Here is a 19,314-nt window from a genome sequence, read left to right as displayed (position 1 = left end):
GTATGCCCTGGCATCCTATCCATGCTTATGTTTGACTGTATCAGCTGTGGTTTCTATAGCTACATGCATATATTTAAATCTTATGTTAGTTTTGATAATCCAGATCTGTTGTGTTACTCCAGTTACAAGATATTCATACTTGGAAAGTGTTTTTATACTGTCAGGAAGACCGGACTAAATACCCATTTTGGAAGCAATAGTTTTGTTATATTTTCCCCAGAACACTGTTACAGTATAGATCTGTGTGCATAAAGCTGACTAACTTCAGATTCAATGCATTCATGTTCTGTTAAGTGCATATCCCCGATAGTTCCTGGGGAGTTGTGATGCTGGAGTTCCAGTTTTCCCCTGCTGCTAACAAAGATGTTTCCCTTTGGTGTTGATATTGCAGAAAAGTTGATTTTTGGAACATCCTATTTTTAGGAATAATAGTGTCATGTATTTCTGGGAACGTTGATTCCATCACCACTTTTGGCAGTTCTGAGCTGGTTGTGAAGTTTATAATTTAACATTGTCTGATCTAACATTTAGAACTGATGTCAGTTGCTGTTTTGTTAGGTTTTTCAGAAAAATCAGGAAGGTCACCATTCTGTTTTTAATGAGCTGGCGTTGTGCCCTTTTTTGTGCCTTTATGATTTAATAAAGGCCTCCAAGAGATTCTAACCATTGCTGTTAAAATTAAATTTTTAAAAGTTCAGCTGCGATCTCAGTCTTTGAAACATGTGTGTTGCTGACAACATTGAGAATTATCTATGCATAGAGCACTTGTGAGGATCTCTGTTTTCTTTTTAAGTATATAAACTGGAGTGTAGTTACTAAGCATTCCTCTAGTAGTGTCTGACTTTCTCCGTTTTGTGAAAAGCCTTTTCAATCTCTATTTCTACTTTTTTCATAGCCCTTCTTGTATTTCATGCAAATATGAAGAGTTTTCCGAGTTTGGAGGGGCTAAGGTTTCAGACATGCTGTTTATTTTTAGTAATGATTATTATTTAGTGGACTAAATTGATGGGATATATAGTGTGAAGCAAGTTTATGAAGGAAGTAGCATGTGCCTTTTCTAGCAGTGTAGGTCTGATTAAAAATAACAGTAGTTCAGTGAGCAGCGAAACTGAAGCCTGGTTTCCTGTGGCTTTCATTCATAACGGCTTTCTCCCACGTGGATTCTTTAATGCCTAGTTGCATGGGGAGGGGAGAGACTCGCACATCTCGTATACCTTGTTACCTTAAGAGATCATGTGTGTTTTTTTAATCTACCTACATGCACGCACACACGTGTTTTTTTAACATGAATGTGTGCTATGTACTGAATGTTGAAAAACCAGATAACAGGCATTAATGACTTAGAATATATTGTCTGACCTAATTTTGAATTGTGCCTAATTAAGATGGCTGTGAACACTTTGTTACAGTGAAATGGTACGTTTCAGTCATGCCTCATAGTATAAAATTATTATGTACTTGTATGCATGTACAAGTACTTGTATGTACTTGCAGTGTCAGCTATACTAAGCCTGTATAAGCTTCTATTGTACATGAAAAGAATATATTCTTTGAGTGCCTGTTCATATGCAGAACATGGACAAGTGTAGATACTTCTGCACTGTAAGCTGTCAAGGTCGTACACCTCTTGCCCCACCAGTACTTCTTTGTTTTAGCTGGTCCTCAGTTCCTCTTGGACAGCCTGCAGCAAGATGAAGTGCCTTCTTGCTCTCTGGATTGCTGAGGAGCTGTGTGTTATGAGCTGTCCTGAACAGGAGACTTAGGCCTGGGATGCCTCGAGAACACTATTCCCTTCATGTCTTCATCTTCATCATCCTGGCACTTTCTGTTGAGGTTTGGTCAAGATTTGATCCTGGCTCTGTGGAACTGGCTGTCCTCCAAATGGAGCTGGAAGTGATTTAAAAAGAGGCCTCAGCTCATCCCTGGTCATATTTGCCTGTCCGAAGTGGACTTTCAGAAGAGCTTTCTGCCATGGAGACGCATCTTTGGTCATCTGCATTGGACTTTGAAAGAGATTGCCCAGCACTGTGTTCCCTCGCATCTGCTAAGGACCGGATTGTTCTCCAAGAGTCATGGTTGCCCCTGCTAGCGCTTCCACTGGTACCAGCTGTTGCACCATTGGTATGTAGGCTGCATTGAAGCATAGTCCTGCTGGTTCTGCAGCTTTCTCAATACTGTTTCTTTCTTCTTTGGTGTCAGGTCTCTGGGCTCACTTGCCTGAGGTGGGGCCATCTTGCATCTGTAGACTGTTCATCCTGGATGATAAGTCCTTTATTTAAGGAGCCTTGGGTTTCCTTCTGGTGGCCTCAGGGTTCTATGCTGATTTTTACCAATGCATCTGGTATGGGCCGGAGTTCTGCTTCAAGTCCAGCTAGAGACTTTGGCCCAGAGTCTTTCACTTTTCTCATCTGTACCTCCATGTCCATCCAGGCACAGGTTGCAAGGATTCCTTGTAGCTTCAAGAATGATCAGAAGCCGAATGTTTTTAATGGGCATAGCTGTTCCTTCCGCTCATGACGAACGAATGACACAAGATGCTCCAAAGACCTTATGGAAAAGATTACTCAGCTTTGGCTCCCCAATATCTTTGGTCTCTGGATTACTGTTCCCTTTTGGATATCCTCTACCATGTTCTGCAGGCAAGTAAAATGACTCTTTCGATCAATTAGGCTATTGTGGACCTGCTAGAAGATCTGTGGCTAGGCTTCTGTCTCCTTGACTCCTGCTGGTCTCTGAGCAAATATAAAGTATCAGGTTCTCTGGGGATTAGAGTAGATTGCTTTTATTTTCTTCTCTCCTCTCTTATTCTGACGCTGTGTTTCCTTATCTCTCTGATTTTGTAGCTAATGAAAAGCTTCAGCGGTTTGGAGGACAAAAAGATCCTGAAAGACAGGGTCTTACTGGTGTAAAAAGCAAACAAAAACAAAACTTAGCAAGTCTTCATTTGGTTGCTGACTGTTGGGCATCGGGGAGTCTATTATAATTTCTGAAGTTGACATTTCTACTCTATATGGTAGCTTGCCCCTAGGTTCCCGAGAGAATTAAGTATCTCTCTGACAGAAGGTCACATGATGCCCAAGGTCTTGCTCCGGTGATGCTGGCTTCCTGCTCGATTCCTGTAGCTATGGCCATGCAATGACAATCTGGACTTAAGGCTTTGTTTTTCACAGAAGCTGCTGTTCACTGTGCAGGATCTCCTCTCTGAGGAGAATGAACTTTTTAGCTTTAATAAAGGTTTCTAATGCAAAAAGGGCTGTAGAGCAATCCTTTAATCTTACTGACTACTCAAAAGCCAGTACACGCATCTTTATGTAGGTCCATCACCTATGCTGCAGAGTCTGTCAGCTTCATCTGTAGTTGTTCAGACCCATAGCCTACAGGGTGCCTGTATAGATGCAAATCTGTTGCTACCTTGACCTCCTTTTCTGCTTTTGTCTTCCAGGCAGCATCTTCCCAGCTATGCCAGAGGGGTATAACTCATTTCTTTTGTCTCTGCTTTCTTTGTTTCTTCAGTACTAGGATTTTGCTAGACAGGGTGCTGTCAGTACTGGACATCAGAAACGGAATGTATCATTACTTTATTTCTGTTTTCCACTCTTATTTGCTCTCCCTGTTTCTGGGAGTTTTTCCTCATGAAATCTTACTCTTACTGTTCTTTGAGTGACATAATTTTTAATGTAAGGCCAGCCAGTTAATGTTTAAAATACAGCTGCACAGGACAAAGCTGTTGAGATATTCTAAGAGGTAGTCCTGTGTCTCTAGCGATAATATCCACAGGCACAGGGGAATCGTTATCACTCCACCAGGGCTTGGGCCGGCTTGGTGGTATCACATATATGATGTCTGGATCCTGGACAGCTGCAAGGCATTTTTTTAACACCCGAATGTGCTTTCATCAGAAGCGATGGCATTGCTTCCTTCAGGAGATCTCAGCAGCAGCAAGTACAAGCTCTGTGGCTGCTGCCTGCATGATGACTTTCTTCTGGAGGAATTTGTGGCATTAGCTGGAGTCATCCCCAATGGAAAAGTTCACGTGGATAGTACACCCCCAAACTCCCATTGTCTATTTGTAGTGTCCTTCTGTTGTTTGTTTGCTTGTCACAATCTCTTGTATGCCCTCTATTAGTGACAAAAGGCACATGTACTCCAAATAGCCTGGTTAATAAGTGGTGTTGTGTTTTATTGTTGTTGGTGAGTTTTTTTTGTTTTCCTTTTTAAACTATGTATTGTGTGAAATCCAGTCAATGCTCCTCTTGCTGGTGAGGTTTAAAAGGTGTTAATATTCTCCACTGCATGACCACAGTTGCAAATACCTTCAGTATTGGCAATTTTAAAAAAAAGGCAATGGTAACCAACATGGCCAGGTTTACAAGGCTGTGTAGGCGCCTAAAAATATAGAGCGATGCTTCTGAAAGTCTCCATGACGCTTATTTGTAGGCATCTAAATAAATAGCTCATAAATCTGTATTTTGTCTTGAACTGTGGTGTTCCCCTGCTGACCCCCCTGCAACTGGTGGTATGCAACAAGCATGGTGTTGGTGCAGATGACTTCTTTTAAAATTAGAACTCAGTAGACTTTATATCCTCATAAGATATCATTTATGAATATACAATTTTAAGATGCTGATGCTCTGATAGGCATGGTTTGCTGCTTATTTTTTCTTCTCTAATGGATGAATGTATATTTTTGATCCTAGCTGTGTATGGTCTGTGCACTTTGGCCCTCTGCAAAGCTGAACAGACTGATACTGCAGGCCTGCAGTATATTGTGCACGTACCTTGTGTATTTGGAAGAGAATAGGTGGGAATTGAGCTAGTGTTGTGAATATTTTCATTAACTCAGTGGCACCGGGTTGATTTTAGACTTGGGCTTAAAAATGTCTTTGATTAAGTCTGCTGAGACAGTCCCTAACACTGCAGCCTGCAACTTATTGTGTGTACTATACTGCTAGCCTGTACAGAGTCCTTTTATGGTACTTTATTTGCATGCTGTAGCAATGATGTAAATAAAGCATTAGGACAGCTGATTTGCTTCTTCCTAACTATTGTGATTACCTCTGTTCTATATTGCTTGCTTCTCTTGTCTGTATTAATTCAGAAACAATAATAAATAGGTTGTTTAGCCTTTCACCTATAAAGGGGGATGTGTCTGACTTGAAATCAAGTGCAGAACGGATCCACTGACCTGTATGAAAAACTCTTTTCAATATTTTAATAGTTGTTAGTGGGTCTAATTGCTATTGATCTATATTTGTTTGTCCTTGTTATAAGAGCTAAAGGACATTCTTCATCATCACTTCTGTCTTTGATTATATGCCAGAGCAAATGGTGAAAATACCATTCTGTAACTAGTCAACTCTTTTTTTTTTTTTTTTTTTTTCCTCTCCTCCTTCCTTTATGCCACTCGGAGGCTAATCCCTTGATACTAATGTAGCTAGTTAAAATGCTGGTTCTCTTTGATGCATCAGTGGGGAAACAGGTTTCCCACAGTCACTTGGTTGGCCTCTGAACTATTTTGTGGTCAGCTGAGACTCCTGTGGCTTTGCTGCTCCTGAAGCTACAGAATATCTTGGAAGAGAAAGCATTCATTAAATCACTAGACATTCATGGTCTGTAAAAGAAAAACAGTAAGAGTCGGGCTGAAAATCAATCCTGACAAAACAGTAGTGGGGTTGGCATGCATGCCATCACTAACGGTACCTGTCTTAAATGAAGATTGGGGGCTGTATCTACTATGCCTCTTGTTTTAGCTTCGGTGTTCCAGTGCAGTTTAAAATGGGGACACTTTAACCACATGTCCCGAAAAGAAAAGATGTTGGGATGGTGGCTTTTTAAAACAGAAACTATCAAGATGCTTTACTGTTGCCAGACCAGAGCTGTTTTACACCTCTAACTCTCAGGCTCTTTCTTCATGCCAGATTTGCTTTCAGCTATTTAGGAGTGGCCTCTTTAAAACAACCTCCGCTGAATGCTTATTTTGTTTTGAGTATCTGCTGGAACAAGCTCTTCCCAGTCAGTTTTAATGGGAGCTTATTCAGCTCTGGCTCAGTTATGTTCCTTAGTTTCACTTCCTTTTTTGCAGCAGATGACTTGGAATAATTCACACTTATGCAAGTCGAGCTGCTCCTGGCCACCTAGCTGCAGCGACTCACCCTTTTCCAGGCTTACTGTGCTGGTTAACATAATGCGTTTGTTCCTACCATGCTTGTCCCTTAGGAGTTAAGACCTCGCATCCCTCAGTGGAAGGGATCGTGTAAGTGTTCCCTTGTGCATTTTATGTTATAGCAGCTGGGTTGCATCATGCCTGTTTAGTGATGTGTTACGCTAACCTGGTTGACTGCCTGGAGTTGATTAGTGCACACTTAATAATCCTTTTTGCTTTGGAAAGTTGTGTACATGATAATTGCAGGCTCTCTTGTGTATCCCCTTTCCTGCTCTTCGGCAGCTGCCTGTGTAAGGTATTCTTTTGTTTTTGTGTCCAGGCCTCTAGAGGATTAAAATCCTAGCACTGTTATTTAGTTGTGGGAGTTCCTGTATTCCTAGGACACTCCATACAAAGATGTATAGAGTGTCCTCATCGCTCAAGTTTGCAAGATACCTTCTCCATTTTTTTAATAAAGGTTTTTTTTATTTAAGATTTATGTTTCAATTATTTTTTTTGTGTTTGCAGAATGTAGCTATTAGTACATCATCTACCCTAATGACTAGGTCATTTTTTTTCAAAATTTACAGCTTATGTTTATTTAAAGATGTAGTCTAGATAAGACATAAGATAACATTCCTAGCACTTAACTAATTTTTTTATAATTATTAATAATATCCAAAACAAATATTCATTGTCTTTGTTATTGAGCTAGGTTTGCCTTTTTTTTTTTTGCCGTTCTTGTTTCCATTTGACATCATTTACATTATGTTTCAAGTTGAACCATTTAACTTTTGAGCTGTTTCCCCCCCCCCCCCCCCCCCTGCTTTCTAAGTTGGTTAAAATGGCTTTACCTGAAGTAGGTGATGGTCAGTCCTGGCTAGCCATGTGGGTTTTTTGACAGTCTCCTTTGCAGCCCTCTTATCATAGTGTTAGGGTTGAATAAATCTATTTCTCAAATTTTACTCTGTGGGCAGTTTCCCCTCTCTTAAAACTAAGTTTCCCTCTTTTCCCAAGTGTTCAAAATAAAAAGAAAGGCATTTTTTTAAGATTTCTGTTACATAGGGTAGACACAAGTTATAGAAAATGATCTTGTGAAATTTTTTAACTGCCCTCCTTCCTCAAGGATGCTTCCTTTGCTGTAAAGAAGGTGTGGGTTTCCCAGCCTTTGAAGGCCAGTCTCCCCCCCCCCCCCCCGTCCCCCCCCCTTTTTTGACCTGCAAGCCCAATTAAGCATTGACAAGTTGGCTGTTTTCTGTCTCTTAGATATGCGCCTATGTCGGGAACAGCAGTTCCTCCTGCTATGTGCCAGTTCAGTTGCTGTTTCTTTCCAGCACCTTCAGCTTTAGCCCTGCGCTGGCTAGCTCAGGCTCTGTGCTCTGTTTCTGGGTTTGTTTCAGATCTGGCTACCTGACCTCTTTAGCAAGAGAAGGCTCTGAGACCCTCTTGGAGATGAGTTGCTTGGGTTGATTAGTAGAAACCCTGCACCTTTCTGCCTCTGGCTAGGCAGCAAAGGGTTATGAAGCTAACAGTTTAGAAAGCCTGCTAAGGAAATTTGCTAATGTTTCAGTGAAGACCACCCATTTTGCTCCTTTGCGAGTTTCAAACAAACAGAAAATGATTGTAGATAGCTGATCTCATTCAAATTCCCTGGCTCCTATGTCTGCCATAGGAGCTTTGCTTTGCTTGTGGTTTAAGTGAACCTTTGATAATCGTAAAATGGTTTTTCTTTTATTTGAGGTTAATGTCCAGTTTCTATAGCTGTCAAATTGGATGGCCTATAATGTTTGCAGATGAACTGGGTTGACATAATATAAAACGAAGCAAAGCACTGCTTTACATACATGCACACACTTTATCTGTTTGATTATTGATAGTTATTTTCCTTAAGTGCAAGTGATAAAATATATATGTGCATTGTTTAAAAATAATTTTCTTTCCTGAAGTTCCCTCCAAGAGCATCTCCACACAGATGACACTCATAATCTTATAATCACTTACACATTTCTGGACTTCCACCTGGGGGGATTAAAAACTTGATACTATTACAAGATGCCTTGCATACCATGGGACTAACCCTTTTGTTAGAGGAGTATGGCGCTCCATAAACTTCAGATACGCAGTCCTGCCCCCTTTTCTCTGTAGTTTGTGAGGCACCTCATCTTCGGGTCACATTGCTGAGGAATGTTTCAGTTAATTAAACTTTCCATCTACTAATGCTTGAGATTTTTTTTCTCTGATTCATTGGTGAGATGTGGGCAGCGCAGGTTTTATGTTATTTGCCTGCAGCATCTCCTGTGTGGCATGCTTTGCCCCGTAGGAGGAATGCAGCTTCCCTCCTCCAAACAGCAGCTCCTCCTTTGTGTTTTGAAGACACATATGCTTTAGGGTCTGCTTTACTCTACTGTACTCAGAATGTCTTCTGCTTTAGCAGACCTTCAAAAATAGGTTTCTTGTAATATTTCTGAGCGGTACATCTCTTCATTGAGTTATAAGCATAATAGCTACTGTTCAAGACAGGAAGTTAGAGAGCCTGGTGGTGCAGAGGTCAATGTGCAGCTATCTAATTGCTGGCCACGTTGCAGGAAAGAATGGTCACATTGAAATGTTATCGCTTCAAGTATTCCATTTTCTGCACTGTCACAAATAGTACTTAATTTTGTAAGAGGACTTTTTTTTCCCCCTTTTTAAACTGTCCATTCAGGCTTTTTTTTTAAAAAAAAAAAAGAGAAGAAAAGCATATCCTTTTCATAGGGTTGGCAACAGCTGCATGCTACTTAATTGATTCTTTTCCTAGCCAAATGGTAGGCTGGACTATCAAAACCAGTCTGTTGCTGTTCAGGACAAGTAAAAGGGTAGGATGTTGTAAATAACCAAAACACCTGGATGACACAAGAAGATAAGAGAAGGTTAACCATCTAGAGACCCTCAGTGCAAAAGGAGGACTGTTAGTAGTTGGGTCATTGTAATCCTGCTGATTCTGGAATGGCTTTTGCCGAGCGATTGGACCAACGCTACAGTATGCTCCCGGCTGTGCACAATGTGGTTCTTTCCCCATGAAACCTTCCCCCCTTACAAAACCACGTACCCTATAAATACAGCCCCCAATTAGCATATCCCTCCCCTACTTTCCCTCCAGCTCTTGTTGCAAAAATATTTATGTCCTTTCATCTTTGTCGTCTCTTTGCCGTGACTCTCTCGGGTTGCAGGGGAAGAGGAAGAGGCAGCTGCCCTGGGCTTGATGGTGTCTCCAAATCTACTGTCCTGCCCTAGTGCCACCACCAGAGGGCTGTGGCTTAGCTCTTTTAGGCAGCTGCTATAAAGCACAGATGCTCTGACCTTAGTTAACTTCCTGGTGTGACTGTCCATGCACATGCCGCAGGGGTCCCCCCTCCTGAATCTAGCCTGAATCCTGCTTCAGGATGCTCCTCTTGATGCCCTAGTAATTGTGGCAAGAGCTTCTATAGAGCCTGAAGTTGTGCCTCCTCTAGGAGATGAGGGAAACTATGGCAGAGGAGCAGTTGCTGGTCCCTGTCAGTGCTGCCAACTTTTTGTGCTGTTTGACTGGCAAGGTCTTTGTGTGCATTTGCTTCGCCTGATGTTCTTGTGACTGCATAAAATGACCTTCTAGATCAGATTTGACCTGTGAGGCTCCTGCAGGACATCTCTGTCTACAATAAAAGCATCTGAACTTAGTCACAGATTTAATAATAGAAGTCAAATCTTAAGGTGTGTTCAATAACACAGAGCTAATCCTCTTCTACAATTCGAAAAGAGGTTCCCTATCAAACTGAAGAGTATTTCAGTGCTTGCTATCAGTTTTGGGCTCCAGCTAGACAAGAGGCAGCATGATCTTTGGCTGCTCCCAGGCTTTTTGTGTGCTGGTCAGCTAGCCTGTATGAACCTACTCGGCTGGCCGAGCGTTACCTATGTTCCTGTTGGCCTGCTGGCCACTGTCCCACGGCCAGCAAGCGGGCCAAGTCGATTGAACCGTCTTTGCTGCTGGAGGGAGGAGGAGGAAGAAACAAATGGCTACTAGGTTTGATCTGGTGTGCAGAGCTCTTGTACAAACTTCCTGTCTTGGAGACTTGATCTCATTTGTCAAATTTGACTGAAGCGACTGACAAATTTAATAGAGATTAGGAGGGCGAACATACAGCATGCAAGCTCAGGAAATTGGATAAAAATCATGTCATAAGCATCAACAATAATGTTTTTTTCCAGATAAGAAGGAAAGTCCCCGTTTCTTGTCTCTTTTTTCATTTTTAATGGCACATGAGAAGTGTCATCTTCTTGTTTTTGTTTTGCTTATTTTTTTTTAGGAAGTGTGGCTATGCTTTTGAAAAGTTACTGACAATAAAGGCTTTTTCAGTGAATCGATCTTTTTATGTAACAGTACATGGAAATTTTGATACTGTTTATCCTGGAGTTTTCAGGCAAATCTTATAAGCTGTCGTTAGGCCCCTGTGTCATGGTAAATAACATTTCCCTTTTGCGTTATTTTTGGTGTCATGGTAGGCCCTGCTATATCCCATGTACTTTATATCCAGAGAAGGCAATAGTTTCAGGCCCAAAGACCTGGAGATTTAAAAGTCATTTGGAGGTGGATTTCCAGGGCACAAAGCAGGCATGTAATCTGTAGAGGAAGGAATCGATATTGTTATTGAAGATAAGAGTTTTTGAAATGATAAATGCATTTTTACTAGAAGTATTGCTTCTTCAACTCATTTCGCAGTATGTTTATTACCAGTTGTTCAAATTAATGTTTATTTTCTTGTATTAGCCTATGCTAGTGGTATTGGTAATGCAAATTACAGCATTTCAAACTTATCACTGTGTTACTCACTGTGAAATCATGATGCAACCTAAACATTGATCATTCTGTTGCATATATGAACATGGATCTTCCTTGCTTTTTCTTTCAAATGCAGAATGTATCTGGGTTATTTTTGCCCATTTTTGCTGGGTGATTCTCAGTAAATCTTTACAAGAGCTGAGTGATATAAAGCCACAGCTACTGTCTGAAACTTCTGTTTGCTATTTAAGATTGAAAGAGTCCTTATTCTCTCACTCCTTTTGAAATGACTTTTGCTGAAAGAATTGAACAAGGTATAGAGGGCTTAGATCTCATTTTCTGTGCTGTGTGCTAGCAGCTTAATTGCAACTCCTACTATTTGGCTGTAAGAGATATGTGCTTAAAAGTGTCTTTTGAAAGATGAAAGAGCTATTGTACCAAAAGTCAGAAGCCTTCTATAAAAAATTCAGTTAAGCACATACAGCATAAACAGAACAGGGTATAACATAACTGCTGAATAAGACATCAGGAATAGCACTAGAGAGCTGTCAGACCCTCTACACAGGCATTTTAACTTTTCCCCAGAGGCTGTTTTAGTCCTTCTTTCTTGGCATTTTTGCATTTTTTTTTCCTGCTGTATCATGCCCTCCTGCGATTAATACAGTCTTTTCTACCTCTTCATGCAAAAACAATCTACTTGGATGTGCCCTTTAATTCATTGTCATTTTTATACCTCAGAGGATCATATTTATGAAGATCATAAACAGCATATAATAATTGTAGTGTAAATGTAAATTTACCCTTTGCCCATATATTATCAACATAGATCAGTACATTTGCCCCTAGGGCAAATAAGTTCTTATGGATCTCTAGCAGGAAACCCTGTAAAGTGTCTGTTCTAAATTCAAGGGACTTAGTACTGGGGTTTTTAATTACTTTATTTTATTTTATTTTATTTTTATCTTATTGTTATAAATAACTTCTAGGTGTTACAGAAGAGGAGAGGGCTGCAGAACTGCAGAAAACAAAGACTATATCACCTGTAAACAGACTGACAGTGGATATTGTGGAACTGGAAGCTCTCAGAAAGTCCGTGGAGGACTTTTTCTGCTTTTGCTATGGTGAGTGCTTTTAAGTCTTTGAAATAGCTGTTCTAGATTTCTAAATTTTTACTTGAGTTGGAGGGAAAGTACTGTTTGATCTTGGCCTTCCAGCTCTACTATTGACGTGATAAGCTTAACGTTTAATAGTCAATTCTAAAACATACCTATGTCTTGCATAGTTTTCTTAATTATATGTGTTTTGCAGGATGTGAACTTTGAGAATATTGCACAGAACAGCGTCTTTAGTTCTCTTTTAAGAAAGCTTGTGTATCTGAATTTGGTTCCACTGCATGTTAACGCCTGCAATATTTGATTTCTTGTACAGATCTGCATCTTTTCCTTTTTTACCTTTAGCACAGATGTCAGGGTTTTGGTTTGCTGAAGAGGAAGCTTGTTTCCTCTCCAAAGGAAGGGTTTTTCTGAGCAATTAATCTTCTAGCGAAGAAGTCCTGGCATTATCGGTGTGCATTGGGTTGGGCTTTGTTTTGTTCATTTTCCCGTGGATCCTACCTTTGGTCAATGGCTCTAAAGGCTTAGCTTCATGTCTTCCCCACTGAAGCAGAAAACAAGCTCTACTAGACAAGGAGTACTTCTTTTGCAGTGCTCCTAAACTGTAGGGACAGATTAAGCCTGAAATTTTGGAGCTTGCATACTTCTGACCTCTGACAAATTTCCTTTTGTTTCTAGGTAAAGCTTTAGGAAAGTCAACAGTAGTCCCTGTGCCATATGAGAAGATTCAACGGGACCAGTCTGCTGTGGTAGTGCAGGGCCTGCCTGAAGGACTCGCGTTTAAACATCCAGCAAATTACGATGTTTCGACCCTGAAATGGATTTTGGAAAACAAGTCAGGGATATCATTTATCATCAAAAGGTTATTTATTCACCCTTCTACTGGTCTGTTTCACTTACATTTTTGGACTTAAATTCTACTTTTTTTTTTTAATTAAATACAATGCAGCCTGTTTCACTTGAACAGGAGTGCCACCTCTTTAATGTTATGCTACCAAGTAAGCAATGATATCTTTGCTAAAGCTATAGATTTTTCTTTTTTGTTTCAATACAGACCTTTCCTAGAGCCAAAGAAACACCTAGGTAAGTTACCAGTTATTTGGACTAAAAGAAACAGATTAGAATTTTCCTTTTAAATATACATCAGCATCATGTCCAGTATTTAGCAGGGTAGCAGTAGTGGCACGAGATGCGGACATTTGGATAGGGTGCCAAACTTTGCAGACATTCCTAGACTGTGATTTGCTTTACTTATGGAACTATAACCTTTACCTTTATGCATTCTGCCATGCGCAGCTAATCAGAAATAAATTGCATTCTATTGCATTCTACATCCTTTTACACAATTTAAACTTAATATGAATTAAATAGTATCTTCATTTTAGGGAAAGGAGAATTGAACTGAGGACTGAACATTGCATTTTTAGAAGATGCATAGACTTTGCTGTGCTCAGTGTTCCAATACATAGCTGATCTTGGTATTTATGTCTCATTTTAAAAAGTGATTCAAGTGGTTAGGTGTTACAGTGCCTATGAAAGCCTATATATTTTGAAAAGTCTGAGCTAAAGTGACTTATGTGAAACTGCAAAGAGTCATTTCTAGCTTAGAAGAAATCCCTTCTCATGTTCCTTTTATGAGATCGCATTGCTTCACTTGCAACATTCATATATATGAGAATTTGTTTAATGAAGAGGATAAAGCATGTTGGTTACCAGAATCTCTGCAGGAATACAGTTAAAAGAGAAAAGTTTCACTTTCTGAGATGAAATCGCTAACCAGCAATTGTTGCTGAAACCATAAAATTAGAAATGTGTTGTCTGTGCCCAGTAAGAAGACTAGAGATGGGAAACTGCAGAGATTCCAATAATACAATATTTATATTGAAAAGACAAGGCAGGGTTTCAGTGTGCTAAATGACTTTACCAAAACGTAATTTATTTTTGTCTAGCTGCAACAGAAGTAAGGAATATTAAACCATCCGCTATCTTTTTGCAGAGTTTAAGTGAAAGATTTCTTTAGCTTTGTTCCAAAGATTTTCACTTAACATCATGACAGAGAGTGGTGAAAAGCATAGTGTTTATGCACATTTGAAGTCTTTTTTTATTGGGGTTATTTTATAGATTAATAAAGCGATTTAAAGAGAGATGTATCCTTCAGTTATGTAAATACAGAAAATATGCACAGATACTTGTAAAATGTGAACAGATTCTTTTCTTCATGAAATCGATGTTTTTAAATTTGTATTTAAGGTAAATGGAGTACAGGAAACTCACAGATTATCTTTTAATTTTTAGGAGCTCATGTGACAGATCCTTCACATTCAATTATACCTCCAGGTGGAAGGTGAATTTAAAATAATGTAGTTTTTTTAACCTGTCTTCAAATATTTAATCTACTGAAAAACAGATGAGTTTGTGCAGCATGAGTTGGTGTCAGTATCAGCTATGTATTTTCATATAACATCTTTCTAGTAACATGCTTTTTCTGTCCAGTGGACTTTTGGATAACATTTGCTTGCCTGGGGTCATAAAAAGCATGAAGATGAATTTTCTTTTTTTGACTGTTGTTTGTAGGGAAAAGGTTATGAGTTAAACAGGTGGCAAAGTTTCCCCTCAGTTTAATTAACCCAATCAGAGTCCTTAATTCAAGTCTATCAGGCAGTGATAACTTTGTCATCTTTTATGATAGAGCAGTGATGGGGAACAGATGTAATGTTCCTTCTTTCCCCCTCAGTTAAAAAAAAAAAAAGATTTTCTTTTAACAAATGAGCAGAGTATGCCTGGAATAGATCAGAAATCTATTAATGAAAACAGGGAGCAAAATGGCAAAGGTTTGTGTGTGTCTTCTGAGTGCACTTCTCCTGAAACGGCAAACGCGCTCTGGATGTTGTGCGTGTCCCAAGAACGTAGGCTAGGGAGGTTCCAGCCTATTCCATTGAGTTTTGGCTTATTTGAATCGACTCAAGATCTTTTACTTTTGTTTTCCTAGTTTTAAAACAATACAATGAGGTTGATGTTACTAGACAGCATGTATAGCTGAGGAACCTTCCAGAAACGTGGCATTTGCTTTTTATATTGTAAATGTGTTTGATGTGTTTGTCTATTTTTGTAGTTGCCCTCCTATTCAAGTAAAAACGGAACCAAATGAGGATTCTGGTATGTTCAATATTTTGTCCTTCTTTGCAAAATACTGAATAATCAGTTTCTGTTCAGAAGGCTATATTTAAGCAAGGATAGGAAGCACCAACAAAAAAAAGCAGCAAAAAACCATCCCTTGTGAGAAAAAAAAGCTTTTCTCTCCTAACAAAAGGCCACTTTTCAATTGCAGACTCTATCAGATATTTAAGCTTTGCCAAAAGTATCCATTTTCTAGATGGAGAAGATTTGTTAAATTTTCTAGACTGAAATAATTTTATCTTTGTAAATAATTTAGTTTTAAGTGATAAGAGGAAAATCCTGATTTTTGTTTTATTTGCTTTAATTGAAAAAGATTTTATCTTGGATGTGGAGAGAAATTTTTGATTTATTTATTACTAAGATGCAGAAAATGCCAGAGCTCTGAATACCATTTTGTAGCTAAAATGGAAATAAAAAATAAAATGTGTTTACTGTAAAGGCATTCATAAGTTCGTATGCAGTTAGGACATGATCCTGCAAGGCACTACGGTCTGTAGCAGAGCAGTGTTAAAGTGTGTGCTTTAACATAAATGCATGAATAATCCCATTAAAGCCAATGAAACTGCAGGTACGCTTAAAGATAAGCTTACGACTTTATATTTTGTTGGGTTGGGCTACACTTCTCAGCACTTTGCAGAGCTAAGGTTCTAATGTTTCGCCCAATTTTCTGCTTTAGTTCTTAGTGCTTCATGACTTTAAACTTGTAGTTTGATAACCCTTTACAGTTATCTTTAATAGGGTAAGCCGTCACACTTATCACACTTGCATGCTTTAGCTTAACATGTACAAAGAGTTAACTTTAGCTTTTTGTGAAGTCAGAAAGATTCTGAGGAATCAACTCTTCATCGTCTGTGCTGATAGGTAAAACTATTTCCAGTGCTGCTTTTTAGACCCTTTAAGTAATTCTTCTTTTGTCAAAATGTTTTGAAAACATTTTGGGAATGCTGTGAAGCCATCTGGAGAGAATAGCTCAGCTTAATGAAACCAAGAGCAGTCTAAGGCTGGTAGTGTTGCTGCCTTCAGCAGTGCAATTTGATCTAGACTGTATTTGAAGCTGGGTGTGCAGGGAAGTGAGCAGGAGTAGGTCAAGTAGTGCTTTTTACAACAAAAGGTGATAAAATCTTTTCTTTTTTTAGCTGTGATGCTGGGCAAAAAGGAGGAAGAAGGTTTTAATTCCTCAGATCTGAGAGAGTGTTTGCAAGGATGCCTAGTTTGCAGGGAAGTGTTTAAGTCTGAGTCCCTTCTGATACGGACCAGACACGATAAAGGAAGCACCAGAATGTCACGTTGTTTTTGTTGTTGTAGCCATTCATCTCAGCACTTGCACGTCATTTCTTCTTTTTCGGAGTAGAGACCAGCTGGAATCTTGGGGGTTGGTTTGTTTAAGAATCCAGTTCTCGTTAGTGTCCATATTTGATTTCCTCTGTGGCTTCCACAGGAATTTCTTTGGAAATGGCAACAGTAACAGTGAAGGAGGAATCGGAGGATCCTGACTACTATCAGTATAATATTCCAGGTAATGACGCTAGCTTTCGTATGTGGTCATCTCATAAAATGCCTGATTGCTTAAGTGTTATTCCCTCTGTACCTTCCTTTGCTTTCTCCTGTTCTGTTAAAGATATAGCTGCTTAGCTTTATGCGGATACAAAATTTCCATGCTGGCTACCATTAAAGTTAACCTGAGGAATACGAAGAGATCTAAGGTGCAACTTCAGCAGAGCCGTATATATGTGTGTGTTTGGGTTGAAGGAGAAATTGCAGGTGAACCTACTCTAGTATTTCCCTGGTAAATGTGCGGCAAAAGTCGTTGAAACCTGTTTGTTTTTTTCTGAGGGTACAATATGCAGACTGTAATTCCAAAGACCCATTTAAACAGGAAAGAAACCTTACAACTAATACTATCTAGAGCTGGTTGAATCTTTTCTTTAGTTTAGAGTTTTAAATTTCATAGTGTATCAATCACTTCCCTTGTATGGAGTGACCAATGTGTGTCAAAATTGTTTTGAAAGGTGTGTCTATATAGACAAAACATAGCAACGTTCATGATGCCTGTGCTTCAGGCTCTGGGTATGATTTAAAGTATATTTTGATTACTTATAACTTGGCCTCAGCTCTACACGTCCAGCTAAAATACTGAACGTTAACCTCAAGTAGGACTGAAAAACAAAAGCATTATTTCTGTAGGCTGGAATGAACAATAATTAAGAAGGACTGACTGTAAATGGCAATATAAAATAACTAGAACCCTCGATTTATTATTTCTGCCTGTTTGCATTTGTCATTAGGTTAGTTATCTGAGCAATATGAAAGAACACAGGAAAGCCGCCACAAATCTCTGAGGGATAGCTGTATATTCACCAGAGAAGTGCAAACCACCACTTTCTTTGTTTTTGTAACGGTATATATTATCGAAATAACAATTCTATGCATGTTTTTGACACAAAGACTATTGAGGTAATGTTCCGACATATGTATTTTAATAACTAATTACAGAATTGTAGAATGAATAGTCTGTTACTGACACCTTTTGTGTAATGTATGAACATTGTACAGAGAGATCTTTACCACACTGTGTTGCAAAATGACACTATCAATGTTCATAATTTGAAAGTAAATTCTCTGGGGTTAGGATTATCTTTTTCTCATTTTTGTACATTGCTTAGCTTCAGGGGCCATGGGTTTGCAGGCATGATATAATGTTATAAAATTAGATAATCTTTTGGAGATATCGTAATCAGTGTTACTTTCCAAAGCCGAGTCTCAAGTCCTGTCATTTTTTTGCCTTTCAGCCCCTTGTGGGTTCCCATTTCATGCCTAGTAGTAATGTCAGAATTTGGCGAATAGCCTGAAGTATAATCTGATCCCATCTGAGAAGAATCCATACTGAAATTTGTTGCTTATAAAATAGTAACCCATTGTAATGCAACACATTTGTCTGAGCTAAAAAAAAAAAAATCAATTTATACAGTGAGCTAAAGTCTAAGTAATGAGTTAAATGTGTTTTTTCAGATTAAGTCGGTGCTCAATTAATACCTGTCCCTTTCCCCACTGCCAGTTTAGTCTTCCAAGTTTGTATTTACAATAAAACAAAACTGAGCATACTGGTAGAAGGGATGGGGTGCTGTGAGCCAAAAAGAAATATTGCCATGTTGTGTCACTTTCCCTGGAAGGTAAGGTAGCTTCCTCTTCATTTCTTTGAGATCCTACCACTCAAATTCAAAGCAAATGTGGTACAAAGTGCTTTCCGTTATAAATTCAAGAGGCATGAAGGGGGTTCGAGTGTGTATGATGTGGTGCAGAGAAGTAAGCCTTAGAAAACGTAGACTAAGGTGTGGTTTTGAGGAGTGGCATAAATATCTGTAATGCTGACCAAATTTGTGTGTGCCCTGGTGACACACAATTCCTCAGTTAATCAAACGGGAGGAGAATTACAACTGTAGATAGGAGGCAAGAGGAGATTAAAGGAAAGTCTGATAGGTTGCAACATTTGCACGTTGCCAGGAGTTAATACTGAATTACTAACTTTAGAAATGTTTTACTAGTTCACAGTAAGAAAACTCAGAAATAGGAATTTTATCCGTAGAAACTCCAAGAGGGTGTTTTGGTAGAGTATCAAAGCCGTTTTCTGTCCATGGATATTAGCAGCCTGGCAGTGGGTGTTCTTTCCAGTATCTTGGAAGGTCACTGCAATATTAAGCGCTTTGAGTGACACCAAAGACGACCTGCTTTGGAAAAAAGTTACTGTTGGACGGTAGCAAACACACATCTTGGCCTCTTACCAGAATACTGTCCACAAGACCCAGGGTATCGTGATGAAGACTTTTCGCGGGAAAAATCAGTGCCAGAAGGAGAACAGTTCTGAATCATTTCTGAGTCAATTAACAGAATAGAATTAAGAGCTATGCATAAATTTTTTTCATTTTACAAGGAAGCAGGAATATGTTAAGAAGTAGTCCTCAGGGATACATACCATCTTAATCTTACCATACTCAGCACAGAGTAAAACAAGGATTTTAGGAGTCATACCATTTGTAGAACTGAATGTTTTGCTGGCTAAGTACCAAATTACTGAAAGAAGCAGGTTATCC

The 19,314-nt window shown here is 39.2% G+C and overlaps 1 protein-coding gene across 11 annotated transcripts in view; it reads left to right on the top strand.

Moving 5' to 3' along the window:
• The window catches only part of GTF2I (general transcription factor IIi), a 79,316-nt gene that overhangs the window by 11,526 nt on the left and 48,476 nt on the right, over nt 1–19,314 (top strand). For all 11 annotated transcript variants that reach the window (XM_068910350.1, XM_068910348.1, XM_068910352.1 and 8 more), the window contains exons 4-9: nt 11,924–12,058; nt 12,728–12,911; nt 13,104–13,132; nt 14,345–14,393; nt 15,162–15,205; nt 16,665–16,742. In XM_068910350.1, coding sequence (XP_068766451.1) covers nt 11,924–12,058; nt 12,728–12,911; nt 13,104–13,132; nt 14,345–14,393; nt 15,162–15,205; nt 16,665–16,742 — 519 coding nt within the window. The remainder of the gene's footprint in view (nt 1–11,923; nt 12,059–12,727; nt 12,912–13,103; nt 13,133–14,344; nt 14,394–15,161; nt 15,206–16,664; nt 16,743–19,314) is intronic.

Source organism: Struthio camelus, chromosome 16 (assembly GCF_040807025.1).
Source record: "Struthio camelus isolate bStrCam1 chromosome 16, bStrCam1.hap1, whole genome shotgun sequence".
Lineage (NCBI taxonomy): Eukaryota > Metazoa > Chordata > Aves > Struthioniformes > Struthionidae > Struthio > Struthio camelus.
Note: the sequence above shows the minus strand (reverse complement) of the source record. Positions and strands in the feature narration are given on the sequence as shown.